The sequence below is a fragment of the Medicago sativa genome, chromosome 4 (assembly GCF_051527215.1).
Source record: "Medicago sativa cultivar Bolivia chromosome 4, Bolivia_mono, whole genome shotgun sequence".
Lineage (NCBI taxonomy): Eukaryota > Viridiplantae > Streptophyta > Magnoliopsida > Fabales > Fabaceae > Medicago > Medicago sativa.
In genome coordinates, this window is record NC_140752.1 from 99454725 (window position 1) to 99471068 (window position 16344).

The window sequence follows — 16344 nt, forward strand, 5'->3', positions numbered from 1 at the left end:
GGAAAGATAGTATTTTTTTTCTTCAAAAATTTTTTATCTTTCCATTTATTTTACTTTTAAATTTGTGTGAAGCAAGCAAATGTGTGGTTATTGACTGGAATTGAGTTGAGTCTGTATAATAACTTTTCTTTCATGGTGGTAGAAATGGTCATTTCAATTTTTTTATGAGAAATTCTTGTATGGTCTTACCCTTAACACGTCATCCTTGAGCCCAACCAATCAAATAATTTCTATTACCAAAATAGGAATACAAAAATATTGCCTGCTAACCCACGGTGATGTTAATCTCTCTCTCTCTCTCTCTCTCTCTCTCTCTCTCTCTCTCTCTCTCTATCTCTCTCTCTCTCTCTCTCGGAACCACTCACGCTCCTTTTCTGTTACCTTGTCCATCTCTTTCATCGTACCAATAATTCAAGTCTCATGATTGTGTGGAGAATTCAGGTTTTTCTAATTCCAGTCTCATAAATAAATGCAAGCCCCCAAATCCAAATCTTCAATCCTTTTTCAATAGCAATTCACTTGTTTGACAAACAACTCCTCTCTCAACTACTACATACAATAGCTTTGCAGAAAAATCAACTGAACCAAAATGGAAGAAAAGTTGTATACCAATACACCACGTGAAATTGTATCTTTTAGCCTCAGTTTTGGGATTTCTAGGATGAAGTTTTTGTTGATTAAAAGTGTTTAAATTATTAAATTAAAGTGAAGTCAGACATGTTTGATCAGAAGTTTTCTTCAACAAAAAAAAATGTTTGATTAGAAGATGATGTTGTTGGTAGTGAACAGAATGTCTTTGAAACCATTTTAAGAGAAGTTGTTGAGGAATTGTAGGAAAGCACCGTTAAATTAGTGATATTGTTAAGTCATGTGGGTTTGAAAGAATGAGAGTGTATAGATCGTGTTGTATTTTCCTCAGAAAAATTATTATTTTTTTTATTTTATTAATTAATTAATTAATAGAAATTATTTAATTGGATGGGCTCAAGGATGACGTGTTAAGGGCAAGACCATGCAAGAATTTCTCTTTTTTTATATGAAATTCCGTTATTGAAGGTGTCTGTCCAAAAAAATACCGATTCGGTCTGGGTTCGTGGCAGTATATATTTTCTTGTTACCATAAATTAGTGGAAGGATTTTTATGTTAAAACACAATCGATTTTAGATAATAAAATAAAATTATAATACAATGAAAGCACAAAGAGAAAGAAACATTATCTATACCTTTTAATAAAGACAATACTTTTTTGGTGTAGCTTTTTTTTAAATGCCAAAAATGCCCTTTTCAGTTATTTTTTTTTCACACTTAAAAAAACTTCTCATGCCACTATCACAGTTTAATGCCGGTTACTTTCCATTAACCTCTCATCCCACATAAATGATTTTTTCCTTCCCACAAACTGACTTCGGGCCACACATTTTCTACATACACTAATTAATTCTACCATTTTTTTTCATCAACAACTGTTCTTTCCATTAATATTCCTGATTGCTTCTCTTTTGTTTCTTATCTCACGGTTTGTTTCCGTCAAATTATACATTGTGTATTGTTCAATATATGACTTAGTTTTTTATTTTGGTTACATATTCATGTCTGGGTTTTATAGAAAAACTAACTATTACGGAACTTCATTATAAAGAATTGCATATATTTATCCAGTTCTACCCTTAAATGTCATGTTATTCTTTCAATTGAATTGGTTTAGGTAAGAGAAAATATTTGCACAGTAATGAAGAGATTTGCAAAGCCTTTTAAAGAATTTTCTGCGCTAAATTGCCCGTATAGGTATAAGATTTTTTATACAACATTCCTTTTGATAAATTCTTTCAAAGAATTTATCAATAATGTTGTATCATATGAAGAGATTTTTGATGTTAAGAAGTCTTTTAACATGTTTTCTAAAAATCTAAAGATCTAATGCGTTGCACACCAATCATATACCACCTCATGCAAGGCTTATTCGTTTGCCATCATTTTCTCCAATTTCTTATGTTCGAGTTCAACATATTCTATTTGGTTGTTATTGATTGGACGCAGGGACTACGAGCAAATGAATTGGTTTTAGGAGAAGATTGCGAGGATGACTCAAACTAACTTTGGTGTGTATTTCTCTTTTGATATTAAAAAGTATAATTGATCTCTAGAATCAAGAGAGATGGGCTCGATAGGTAGTTTGGATTCGCAAGGAATGGCCTGAAGATAGCAAAAAGAGGAAGTAGTAGGAAATGTAACAGCAATCACCATTGCTGCAATCCGCACAACAGTTGTCGTTGGAACGGGATTTCACCTTTATCTTTTTGTAGTTTAAGGTTCTTTTTTTTAACAATCTCTATATATATAGATATATTTTTAAGAACAAATTATATTGTTTGTTTCTATTTCTGCTTATGTTTTCTAATCATTTGTTTCCATTGATTTTCATTTTCATCTTCTATTATTTTCTAGAAGATCAAGGGCCTGTTTGAAATAGTTTTTGTTTTCAGTTTTTGAAATATACAAGTCCTCTTCTCACAATAGTTATCCTTTTACATGTTTTAGTTTTTTAGTCCCCAAAACTAAAAAGAATTTTAATCAGTGATATTTTATTTTTAAGTTTTTGGATTATTATTATTATAGTAGTGTTTTGTCTGTGCAGGTTTTGATTAAATATTCATTAAAGTTTGTGTTTTCCCACAAACATATGATTCTTAACTGTTCTGTATTCCATTCATAAAACAATTAGCAGAGTGGTCTCCGTGTTGGAGTTCGTGCTTCATAGTTGCTCCCGAAGTAATTTCACTTTTAATCTGAATTATCAAGAAAGGATAAAGGTGATATGATTCGATATAGGTTATAGGTATCATAGAGGAGAGTTAATATAAATGCAATCATTCTATCCATTTTTTTCAATGGTACAAATTTATTCTACCTATTTTAAGATAACAAACAGATAGTGGCAATGCATTCTTTTTGGTGTGGCTTTCTAATCTTTCATTAAACAATTATTTGTTGCTGTTGGTGTGTCTTTTGGTTGTGTATTTTGTTTTGTGAATGCATTGATTCAAGAAATTATAAAATACAAATTTGAATCATTCATATTATAACATTGACACAACTTGGGTATATCCTTATAAGGAGAGGAGGAAAAAGGTATTTGATGCAAGAAGTGGTTCAGGACTAGAATCTCGGAGAAAGAGGAGTATAGACATAGTTTTTAATCAGTTTTAGTGGTTGTATGAAATAAATCTTTAACAATCAATAAAGGGGATTATCCCTTTATGCTTTGGCTTTTTCTCTTGAAAACTATACCCATACATGATTTTTATGATGAGAATGATTGTCTTACATCAGTTAAAACCAACGGTGCATGCAGACGGTTACTTAACTTCTTTATGTTTCGTTTCAAATCACAAGCAAAGAAGGAGCGACTCCGAGTGGTATATGTCCTTGACGGCAACGATATTGAAGACGAGATAGAGATAGATATGGATAAGTAAGGTAACAAATGAGGAAGCCTACACAGTGAAAGCAAGACAGTGCGACATGTCCATGGTGGCTGAGGAATTTTTTAAGGTTTTTTGCTTTTAAATTTTGTTTTAAGGATTTTGATTTCTGTTATCATGGCTACTTCTCTGTTATTTTTTTTTATTTCTTTTTGGATTTCAATTTGTATTTATTATTTTTGGATTTAAGGGATTTCAAGTTCACAAGTCAGTGAAGTCACCACACCCTCTCTTTTTCACTGTGTATATTCATTCTTCCTATAATACTTTTCCACTGTCAAGCAATTCAAAGTGAAAAAGTTCTGACAAATACACATTCGAAGCTTGAAAAGATCAGCCTCTTATCAGAGAGAACAAAAAACAGGGTGAGACGTAAAGAGAGAAGAACAAGAAGACAAGGATAACGGCAGTGAAAAAGGGCCATGGAAGAACGGTTATCCTTTTAGTATAACCATCAAATTTTCTCTAACCAAGGAAACACAAGGAGTAGATATTAGGAAACATAAGGTGTAGGGGAAAACTCAAAAGGTAAGTATACATGTTTTGAAATAAACTTTGATGAAGTGATTATGTAACAAACTTTATTCCTCTTCAGAAATGCAATGTCTTAAAGAAATTGTTTTTGAATGGCAAAGTGCTAAAAGATTAGTTGTGCATTTGGAATAACAATCAAAGGTTTTAGATATAGGCTTGATATGTCTAGAAGTCTTAACTCAACTGGAAAATGCCGAAATTGCAAGGCCGAACGTCGTGACTCGGGTTCGAACCCGGGACCTCACAGTTGTGTGTGAGTTTATTTTTAGTGGCTTACCACTTCATCTAAGACCAAAAAAAAAAAAGAAGATATAGGCTTGATATTATAATTTCCTTATGTTTTATTTATATTTCTATTTTATTGTGAGCATGTTTGGATAGTGTGTTAAGTGGGAGATATGTCAATTGCCTTATGTTGGAGTAACAATTACGGTGTCTTCATCAAACCCAACCCCATAAATGTCACTCATGTTTCATGCATATTCAACCTCCATAGATAGATGACTATGCATCACAAAACTAAGTATACATTAAGTAACTCCATGTTAAAGAAATTCATGAATTACATATCTTACATTTTTTATCAAGTTTGATCCTTCTTCTTTTGATCAAGCTTTATCATTCTTTTAATTCTAATAAATTTCTCCAAGCTATATCATGAAAAACTAAACCAACATTGATGTTGAAAAACATACTGTTTATTAGTTACATGCATTGGCGCAGTAGAAAGAGCGGACAGACGGGCACGAGAGTGCCCGTCTGGACGCTAGTTTTCTCGTGAAGGGAACATTCACTCTCTTATGATAGAAAAATATTCTCACCACCAAAGGATACAAGATATAGAGACGAAAACAATTGCATAAAAGTATCAAAAACATTAAAGAAATCCACTAATGGATTTTGGTATGTTTTCCGACTCTTTTATAGAAATTCATAACATGAGAATCATGATATCAAAATCTTAAATAAAATTTTGCTAATTAACACTCTTGCCCTACAAAAACCCGAGCCAAAGAGACCCTTATGTTACACCTCCTCTCCATTACCGGCAATCAACCCAAACCATTAAAATTCTGCGCTTCAATATTTTTTCACCTGTATCATAACAAATTTGGACATGGATCAATTTTAAATTCCAAATTTTACACTCTAATTTCCGATACATATGCAATAAAATGGGATAATCATGCAAAACATAAGAGAGGATAGCGTTGAAGAATCTACGACTTCTATTTACATTAACTTGTTGTTTCCTTTTCAAGAAAGGTGCTGAAATTCATGGTATTTCAACAATACAATAATTGATTTACGCCATAGAATTTTTTGTTAACTAAGCATTGAGTTTGAGAAGATATTTTCTACAAAACTTATGTTGTATTTCTTAGTATGATGAACATTTCTAACCTTTAGGGTGTGTTTGGATGGAGGGTTTAGGAGGGGAAGGGAGGGAGGGTTTAGATTTCATTTTTAAATTACGGACACCATAAAATATTTTTTGAAGAGCTAACATATTAACATGATAAATGATCATATAATACTTCAATCACACTTAATTTATTTTAGAGAAACATGTTATATAGTCCGTAATTTAGAAAAGAAAAACAAACCCTCCCCTCCATTCCCCTCCTAAACCCTCAATCCAAACACACCCTTAGTGTATGGGTAATTACTAGTAACTTTCTTAACTTTGTTTCTTAGTTGCAGTTGCAAATGGTCGAAGTGGACCCGTGAGTATGGGCTCGTCATCTCCAAATCCTTCATGCCCATTTGTTATGTGTGGATGGAGAAAATATCTCATATTGTCTATACTCTATACTCCCTCCGTCCTGGATTAACCGAATCAAAAACTCATTTCACACGTATTAAGAAAAATATATAAATGAAGGAGAGAGAAAAATAGTTTTAACTTTTAAGTGCACTCGTTAAGTATTGATGCATTTTCCACTATCATAAACGTAAAGTGGAATATATTGAATTGAGAATGATGAAAGTATTATTAGTTAAAGTTATAAAGGGAAAAAAGTAATTAATATTATATTGAAAAATGAAATGACTCAGTTATTTTGAGAATTTTTTTTTTTTTTTTTTTTTGCAAATGGCTCAGTTATTAGACGGAGGGAGTAGAAGACTAATACTTAAAAATCTTCGATTAAAGTTGTTTCTCATAACGATAGAGATGATGACTTAATCCATGTCAATTTGGCAAAAAATAACATGTTGGTGCCTTAGAAATAATCTTATAATTATATTTATTTTGTTTTCATCAAATCAATGCGAATGAAGTGATTGTATCAAATGTAAAGATGTGGACGACTCTGAACTTATAATCAAAGTCGACCAGGTTGGTCTTTTCAATTGTTTTTTTAGCAATTTTTAGATATTGATCCACAATTACACTATGTGGAACTTCTCCACCCTAACAATTGCATTTTTATGCATCCAACCAATATTCACTCTTGGCCGTTGCTGGTTTCTTGCAATCTAAATATAACCCTTACAATATTTTTGGAGTGAATTAAAGGTGTCATACGGATCAGGAGGTGGAATTTTCTTTGAGGGATCTCTTTCAACATTTGCTCTTTCATATGCAAAAACATGAAATTGAACTCTTCACGATATCGTTAAGAAACTCAATTATCCGTCAACTAACGGCGCGACACCATATTAGTAACGAGTTTGTATCATTTTGTATGTTCCATTCTTAAATGGTATATGCAGTGTGAGTGTGTGACCTTGACCTTACCCAATCCATACACCTTTTTCATTTACTAACTTGACCCACATAAATGCCTAATTAGCTAGCCATGTGTCAGTGTGAAAGTTACTATATCCTTGCTGATAAAGAGTCTCATGCTAAGAGTCTCACATCGGATATGAGATAGTTTGACAACGTGTTTATTAGTAGGAGCAATTCTCATCTCTCAAGTCGGTTTTGTGAGGTTGTGTTAGGCCTAACCATGATTTTTAAGACTTGCAAACAAAAAATCAATTTCGGATAGTAGCAACTAGCAAAGACACATTATTTAAGAAAAAAAATTAAGAAAACTCTTGCTCAATTGTTACTCAACATTTTGAGGACTAGTTGTTGAATTTGAAGGTACACATCGTATGGAAATTTTTTAAATTTGATACTTGATGTCTATTGTATCCATTTCTTATAATTATTTTTAAAACAAACCAAATATTAAATCTCAAGGTAACTTTGTTTAATAATAAGCTGCAGTATTCTTTTTTGGGTCAAGTACAAATAAGTACAACACTTCAATCTAAGAAGAAAAATATCATTGATAAATATATAAAAAAATCTGATAGTAAGCTGAAACTATAAGAGCATCTCCAATGGGGGGTCCTTACTTAACAAGGACCACTCCCCGTTAAGGACCCTCCATTGGAGGAAGAAAAAATGAGTCCCCGTTAAGGAACGGGTAACTATATAAGGACCCTCTCTCTCCTGGGTAACTAACGGGTCCCACGTTTAAAAAAGTAATAAAATGTGTACTACTTGGTCCCACTTGCATAAAGGAGTAATAAAATGTGTAGAGTAAATAGGCAATTTCCCCCCTGAAATTGCAAGGTTTGTCAAATACCCCCCTGTAGTTAACGAAACATTAATTACCCCCCTGAAATTGCATAACGTTAATCAATTTACTCCCTCCGTCAATTTTTCTGTTAACTGTTTACGGTTATGATCAATTACCCCCCTGAAATTTTACACTTATGTGCAAAATGCCCCCTGAACTTGAAAAATTAAAAAAAATTCTGGAAAAATATTAAAAAAATTAAAAAATTCTGGAAAAATGAAAAATCAATAAAAAAATTGAAAAAAAAATATTAAAAAATTCTGGAAAATTGAAAAATTAATAAAAATCTGAAAAAATTTAAAAATTCTGGAAAAATTAAAAAAATCTGAAAAAATTTAAAAATTCTGAAAAAATTAATAAAAATAAAAAATGATTAAAAAAATAAAATAATCTAATAAAATGAAAAAATTATGGAAAATAAAAAATATTCTGATTAGTATATATGTCGAAATTTCGAAATTCTGGAAAAAATGTATTTTTCGAAATTCCAAAATTTTGATTAGTATATATGTCGAGCTTAGGTTTTTTCAGTGTATTTTTTCCCTTATTCTCGGTTTATAAATACACAAAAATTCCCGGAAAAAATACTAATGAAAATTTCGAAATTTCGAAAAATACATAAAAAAATTTCCCTTTTTTATTTTTTTCATTATTTTTCATTTTATTAGATTATTTTATTTTTTTTAATTTTTCCAGATTTTTTAAATTTTTTCAGATTTTTTTTATTTTTATTAATTTTTCCAGATTTTTTTTCATTTTTATTCATTTTTCAATTTTCCAGAATTTTTTAATATTTTTTTTCAATTTTCTTATTGATTTTTCATTTTTCCAGAATTTTTTAATTTTTTTTTAATATTTTTCCAGAATTTTTTCAATTTTTTTTAATTTTTCAAAATACATAAAAAAATTTCCCTTTTTTATTTTTTCATTATTTTTCATTTTATTAGATTATTTTATTTTTTTTAATTTTTCCAGATTTTTTAAATTTTTTCAGATTTTTTTTATTTTTATTAATTTTTCCAGATTTTTTTTCATTTTTATTAATTTTTCAATTTTCCAGAATTTTTAAATATTTTTTTTCAATTTTTTTTATTGATTATTCATTTTTCCAGAATTTTTTAATTTTTTTTTTAATATTTTTCCAGAATTTTTTCAATTTTTTTAATTTTTCAAGTTCAGGGGGCATTTTGCACATAAGTGTAAAATTTCAAGGGGGTAATTGATCATAACCGTAAACAGTTAACAGAAAAATTGACGGAGGGGGTAAATTGATTAACGTTATGCAATTTCAGGGGGGTAATTGATGTTTCGTTAACTACAGGGGGTATTTGACAAACCTTGCAATTTCGGGGGGAAAATTGCCTATTTACTCAAAATGTGTACTACTTGGTCCCACTTGTAAAAAGGAGTAATTGATAAATTATTTTTGTTTAATGATATAAAGATAGTGGGACATATTTAAGTACTTTTCATTGGAGTCCTTATTAGTGTATTACCATTGGAGTCATTGAGTCCTTAATAGGTACTTTTATTTAAAAATTATAAATACGTGATGTGTCACGTGGGGTCTATTTAAAGAGTCCTTGTTAGGGAATTACCATTGTGGATGCTCTAAGCAAACGTTTTATCTAAGTGATAGCTATGGATCATAGGATTAACCAAGAACTGATTTTGGAATGAATATCTGATCGATCAGTTATATTCACCATGATGTCATAGAACTCAAAACAGGTGTCATGATATAACTTGCAGTTTTTAAAATACAATAATCAGGTTGAATATATATATATAAAAGATTCCTCAAATTTAAGGCTTTTAGCCACATGGCACGAGTTATTAATAATATTTGTTCTTTCTACATGCCTTTGTCCCCTATTATGGATAAACTGTGGGTGGCAGTGGCATCAGCGATAGAGAATGTATGTAGTGATAGGAAAGCTGTGGCATTATGGTACTGAAGATGGCTGCCTGCCAGTAATGGGAAGAGGATCAAGAGATTATGTAATATCAGTCTAACTCAATTTTATAAAATCAACTTTTCACGATCTAAATGTTATTTGGCTCCATGTCAACACATAATTGTGATATCATCTTAAAATTTTAAATAGAAATAAATTTAATTTAACTCTATAAAAATGTTTCAGGATGTGAAAGGTATCATATCACTAGAAATATGCTCCTTAGCAGTCGATTTAGCAATTGAAATTTTTTGATTTCTATATTAAATGAGTTAAGTCTCTTAATTGGTTGTAAATGAGTTTGCCACCAATTTGTTAAAGTCACTAATAACTCGTTTCAGGATCTCATTTTTGGCGTTCAGATGTATGTTTGACATAAAAGCAAAGAAGCTACAAAATAGATATACAACTTTATAGTTGATGCACATTTACTTTGTTTCACCGTAAAAACAAACAGCCAATATTTTAGGGACCGATTTGACATTTTTTGTATCTGAATCCATCACTAATTAACTTAATCACTGTATAACATTTTTCTTTTAGTTATAAGCTCTTTTAAAGCCTAATCTCCCTTCAATGTATACGTGAGACTTGATAATTTTTTAATACTACTTACTATTCATGATTTTGCAAAACCAATAAAAACAAAAATATCACCTCTAGCAGTATCTATCATCTATATATGCAAAAACCAGTGCAATTTATCGTAATTTGGTATATATGTAATTTTACCTGGCCCAAAAAATATATAAAATCCTATGGTGAACTATTCTTTGGACTGATTCCTAGAATGTCAACACCCGGGGTTGTTTTGTATAAGCAATAGCTATCTACTTTCTCTTACCCAATGGGAAGCAATTCATCCATTTCCCTCTTGTCCAGAATTTATCTATATCCATTTCCCTCTTGACAAGAATCTCAATTTTCACCTTTTGTTTTGTCCACAAAATGGTTATATAGCACATGAAATCCACATAATTTAATGCAAGTAGTTTGATACACAGTGTGTGAATGTTGTAAACCAATGAGAAATTTGGTTACGGTTTGAATTTGTTGATAAAATTATTGAAACACTACTATACCCCCCCGCATGTAATGGTTGATGAATTAGAAAAAGAAGAGAGGACAACAGAGAAGAGAATATGGGTAGAATACCACAGCCGGTGAGATGAAAGCAACCTACGGAGAGGGGACCTCAAATAGCAGACATTATTGAATTATTATACATGTAACACAACAAATATGTCTTATTCAAAATTTTAATGCACAAACCCTAATGGGTCCATAAGAAATCCTATAATTAAAAAGACAACCAATTAGAATTCAGAAAATAAGATTAACTTCAACTCTCTAGCCAATCAACACTAAGATGATACCAATTGGTAGGTCCCATTAACCTCCATTAATATTCCTGTAGCAAATTACCAAAAGTGCATGGGCAGAGAGGAAAAAAAAGTACCCACTGACACTAGTGTCTCCTTCATCACATTGTCTAGTTTCAACAAACACAAACCATTAATTGAATCATTTTTTTGACATTTCATTTCAATTCACTTGTAAGAAAAACAATATAGTTTAGTTATATTCTTCTATGATTACAGACATGAAAGGTGATGCAGATGCAGGTGCCTTGGGAGCCAAGACAGCAAGAGCATGTGATAGCTGTTTAAGAAGAAGAGCACGTTGGTTTTGTGCTGCAGATGATGCTTTCCTTTGTCATGGTTGTGACAATTTGGTTCACTCTGCAAATCTATTAGCAAGTAGACACGAAAGGGTTCGCCTTCAAACCGCGTCTGCTAAGGTAACAACAACAGCACAAGCATGGCACAGTGGATTCACAAGGAAAGCAAGAACGCCCCGTCACAACAAAAATTCGTCGATTCAACAACAACAGCAACGTCTCAAGGAAAAAGTTCTTTTCAATACTAGTTTTCTTCCACTTGTTCCTGAACTCGGAGGTGATGAAGAACAAGGACAAGAACTACTTGTTGATATTGATGAGGCTGATGAGGAGCAGTTGCTGTGTCGTGTGCCAGTTTTCGATGTCAGCCCTTTCGATTTAGAGACTTGTACTGTGAAAAATGATGCTGTTGATTTTGAGGAAATGTGTGACTTGGATAGTTTCTGTGAGTTTGATGTTGATCTTGCTGAATTTGCAGCTAATGTTGAAAGTTTACTTGGTGTTGGGAGTAGTGAGATTCGAGAGAATTCATCAGGACAAGTGTTTGATTATAAACAAGAGAATGAAATGGATGCATCCAAAAATGAAATGTTAAAGGTTAAGGATGAAGAACTTGATGATTTAGAATCAGTTTTTGACATGACAAGTGATGAGGTTTTTCATTGGAATATTGATCATAATCATGTATCACTAGCACAACAAGAGAAAGAGTTTATGCCTTTCAGTAATAGTAGTGTTGGTTACAGTGAGAGTGTTATTACTAAAGAAGAAACAAAGAGAGAGAGATTTTTGAGACTAAACTATGAAGAGGTTATTACTGAATGGAGCAGGCAAGGTTCTCCTTCTCCATGGACTACTGCAAACCCTCCTAAGTTCAATTGTGATGATGATTCATGGCAAAACTTATTGGTACTTCAACTTTTCATTTTTTTTTCAATGATCTCTCTCTTACACTACTAAAAAAGACATTAAATTAGTAACAAAAATTTAGTGATAACACAATTCAGATATTTTATTTTAAACGACAAGGGTTGAATCTCAGTAGATCGTGGTAGCAAAGTCACTGTACCACTTACTTGTTTATCACTGAATACATACATAGATTAGATACATGTATATGATATTTGACATGTAAGTTTTGTGAATATTGATTTCAGGGTTCAAGTGGTGTAGATGGAGAAGTAAGAAGCTTAAGGGGGCAATTAATGGGAAGTGGTGGAGATGGAGGAAGAGAAGCAAGAGTATCAAGGTACAGAGAGAAAAGAAGAACACGTTTATTTGCAAAGAAGATAAGATATGAAGTAAGGAAATTGAATGCAGAAAAGAGACCAAGAATGAAAGGACGTTTTGTTAAGAGGACAGCATGTTTTGCTGGAGGAGCTACTTCTTTTCCAACTAATTACCACTGACATGAAGAATATCATCAACTGGTTATTAATTAATTTCCATGTTTGCTTTTCTGCAAACTTGGATTGATTAATATTTGGTGCATGTGGCTGTGTATAGTATGTATTTTAATAATAATAATGTTTATTAATTACTTTACTAGAGTTAATTGCTTGGGATGTTTCAATCTATCTCTAGCTTCAGGTTTAATTAGTATAGTACTAATGGTAACCCTTCAATTATGAGCTAGTTGATGTGGCTGTTAGTTTTTGTAAGCCTATTATTATTGTTCCTTACAAGAAGTTCACATTCAAATGTTGATGTTATATATGGTTAATTGGTTACCTAGTTGGTTATTCCGGCAGGCTACTAATGAACTATGTTTAGCATTAGATTGACATGACTGTTAATTCTTGTAATGTTGAAAAACTTGATTGCAACGAGTGTATACACTTCAACTAGTGGTCCTCCTAACTAAGCTACTTAATCATAACAAGTTTTCAACTAATCATAACTATCTGTAACCGAATCTTAGTGTATGTTTGATATCACGGTGGTATGCCAGAATCACGCTAATCCACCGTAATTTTGCATAAGCTACTGTGTAATTTTTAAAAATTACAGACATGTTCACTGTGATACCAAAGAAGTTTAAACAATATTCAACTAATTATAACAATGGGTAGAAAAAGCTACCATTCCACAAAATGTTATTTTTGACATGTTTTAAAGTTTGAACATATTCTTCCTGGTTTGTTTGTGTTCTACAAATAAATTTGCTAGCCTTGTAAAATAATAACTTTTTTTTTTTATAAAATTCAACTGAATTTTCAGAGAATGAACTAGGAATCGATATTGTTCAAGAGTCTGTCAAGAATATCTAGTGTTAGAATTCCTATTGGACAGTACCTTTTCTATTTAGACCCTACTTACAGTTGCAAACAATTCAATTAAACTGTCGCACTCACACAACTATTATGGGCTAAGTCTAACGTTCACAATTTAGTGGATTCCATTTTCCAAGAATTAATGGAAGTCAAGAAAGATAGAATTAATCTTGTCAATCTAGCTAACAAATATTAAGTTGATCAGAGTGACACTGTGACACTGAACTTAAGTTTATTATGCATGATTTTGTGTTCATGTCTTGTAGATGGAAAAAATTGCGATTAAAATGAGAGACCTCATTGAAGATGGTTATATAAATTCTCGACGGAAATTAGTCATCGATATAGTAAGAATAAGTCATTGGTAAAGTTAGAAATCACTTCACACAGATAACGAGGTTAAAAATATCTTGTCAATCCAGCTCTATGGTTTCATAAAACCATACAAGATTAAGTGTGTGTTTGGTTCAGCTTTGAATATAATTGATTCTGACAGAATTGATTCTGATAGAATTGATTCTGACAGAATTGATTCTGAGAGAATTGATTTATGTTTGGATACAATTATGTAGAATTGATTAAACAAACTGATTTATGTTTGGATACAATTATGTAGAATTGCTTTTGAATGTATAATTACTAAAATAGACATAGCTAAAGGAGAATTGATAAAGAAGAAGAATTGATAAAGGGCAATAAAGGAAAATAATAGGTTGTAATAATAAAATATAATATTTACTGTTTATAATTGATTCTAGAAAAGCTAGAAGCTAGGATTTGTAGCTTCATGGAGAATTGCTTTTGGAGGATAAATGCAATTCTGAAAAGCCAAACCAAACACGTTGTTTTTGGCTAGAATTGCTTTTGACACTGTAGAGAATTGCTTTTGGCTGGGCAGAAGCTGAACCAAACAGGCCCTAAATGACATGCTAGTATATGTTACTACAATTGTCAAATATAGTTGGAATCTCTTCCAATGAGTGCATGAAAATAGATTCACTGATATTTTAATAATCTGCAAGAAGTTTTTTAATTAGAAGTAATGGGTACTTGTAATGACACGAGAGTCAAAAATAGAAGGTTTTATCTACAACCACATGATAATAATTAATATTGATGACCTCTTGTAAATAGAAAAAACCTTAAGATGATGTACATGTTTATGTCTTTATGATATCCCAAGAGGTACAGAAGCGACAGCTCCTGAAATGCAAGTTTTGTTCTCTTTTCTATAAAAGCATTGTGGTCCAAAAATTTGGGGTCAATGGGCCAGACTTTGTGAAAATGAAATAACAGAAACTTCAAAAAAGTGATGGCACAGAGCAGAAACTCAACATGGCTGATGGGGCCCTCATACAACATGTAATCATCATCATCATCATCATCGTGTCACCCTTTATAAGGTCCAGGTCATCAGAGACTACTTGCCTCCCATACCTAAGTATTTTATCTTAGGGTCATCTGCCCTTAGGGCACAAGTTAAGAAGCTAAAAAGGGAATTGAAACATAACTTTTGTATTGAAAAGATAAAATTTACAAATTTTAATTCATTGAATGCACAATTTTTAAGAAATTTTTTTTATGTTTAGTTTCTTAACTTATGCCCTAAGGGTACAAGTTAACATTTTCCTTTATCTTAATCTAAATTTTGATATATATTTAAGGTCAAATGCATCTAAAGGTCCTTTAAGTTTTTCATTTTACCCAAAGTGGTCCTTTAAGTTTCAAAAGTCTCAAACAAGTCCTTTTAGTTTTTGAATCGTTTCAAACAAGTCCTATTGTAGATAGCATAATTGGTAATTGCTTCCTTGAACTCATCTTTGGTACCAAATCTGGCTCCTAATAACACCCACTTAAAATTAGTCATCTTTTTAGGCATGACAAATGGTGGATAATGCTCTTTGTTGTTATCATCTGAATCATCACTATCATCCTCTAAAAGGACTTGTTTGAAACGATTTAAAAACTAAAAGGACTTGTTTGAGACTTTTGAAACTTAAAGGACTTGTTTGAGGCTTTTGAAACCTAAAGGACCACTTTAGGAAAAACGAAAAACTTAAAGACCTTTAGATGCAATTTGACCTATATTTAAAAACAAAAGGTATATGAATATGATAGTTTGAGTAAAAAAAAAAGAAGTATGATAGTCTCCTGCAAATATTTCCCACCAAAGTTGATGGTATTTATGTAAATATATCTATATATTTACTTACAATTTAAAGATTTAATGCTCGTATCTAAGGATAATTCAAATATCAAATGAGTTCAAAATTGTTTATCCACATATCTTAACAATCTCTATATTAAGCATCATTAACCACTATTATTTCAAATGAAATTAACTCGACTCATTTAATTTGTAAGATTGCAAGATCCTTTTGAATTCATAAGGTGCTTGATGATCCAATTAACTTCTTACTGAACGTTTTCTATATTTTACTAACACAAGATAGGATATCAACTTTAATTTTATGTTAAACAACCTAATCAATATATGCAAGCACCAATTGAAGATTATTACTTGGAAGCCATGGAAATTGCAAGTTCTGGTGTTTTCTTCAGCATCCAAACTATATATATTTGAAGAATTTAGTGATTCTTATTGGGCTACATGCCCTGAAACCAGAAAACCAGTAGCTAGTTATTTCAAGGTGTTAGTGTTCCTTGGACTGTCTTTGGTTTCTTGGAAGTCAAGGAAGCAACTTGTGAACTTCAATAACTCACCTTTACCTCAACTTCTCCTTGATGTTCTTTAGATTGGTCTAGAATTTCCATACTCCTCCAATGAATTACATTTATTATGACGTTGCATACCAATTTGTTCGAACCCCCAG

The 16344-nt window shown here is 31.5% G+C and overlaps 1 protein-coding gene and 1 long non-coding RNA gene across 2 annotated transcripts; both read left to right on the plus strand.

Moving 5' to 3' along the window:
* The first annotated feature begins 1408 nt into the window (after positions 1–1408).
* LOC146934606 (uncharacterized) lies at positions 1409–4110 on the plus strand. Its single transcript, XR_015007827.1, has 2 exons — positions 1409–3553; positions 3674–4110. It is a non-coding gene; the product is annotated as an uncharacterized LOC146934606 (long non-coding RNA).
* A 6880-nt stretch (positions 4111–10990) lies between these two features.
* LOC146934607 (zinc finger protein CONSTANS-LIKE 16-like) lies at positions 10991–13081 on the plus strand. Its single transcript, XM_085706514.1, has 2 exons — positions 10991–12146; positions 12395–13081. The coding sequence occupies exons 1-2, from the start codon at positions 11148–11150 to the stop codon at positions 12644–12646; spliced, it is 1251 nt and encodes a 416-aa protein (XP_085562640.1). The 5' UTR covers positions 10991–11147; the 3' UTR covers positions 12647–13081.
* The last annotated feature ends 3263 nt before the right edge of the window (positions 13082–16344 follow it).

Excerpts from the sequence above, each read along its gene's own strand:
- LOC146934607 (XM_085706514.1), top strand. The coding sequence starts at position 11,148 with ATGATTACAGACATGAAAGGTGATGCAGATGCAGGTGCCTTGGGAGCC. Across the intron at positions 12,147-12,394 it reads ATTCATGGCAAAACTTATTG|GGTTCAAGTGGTGTAGATGG; the intron begins GTACTTCAACTT and ends TATTGATTTCAG.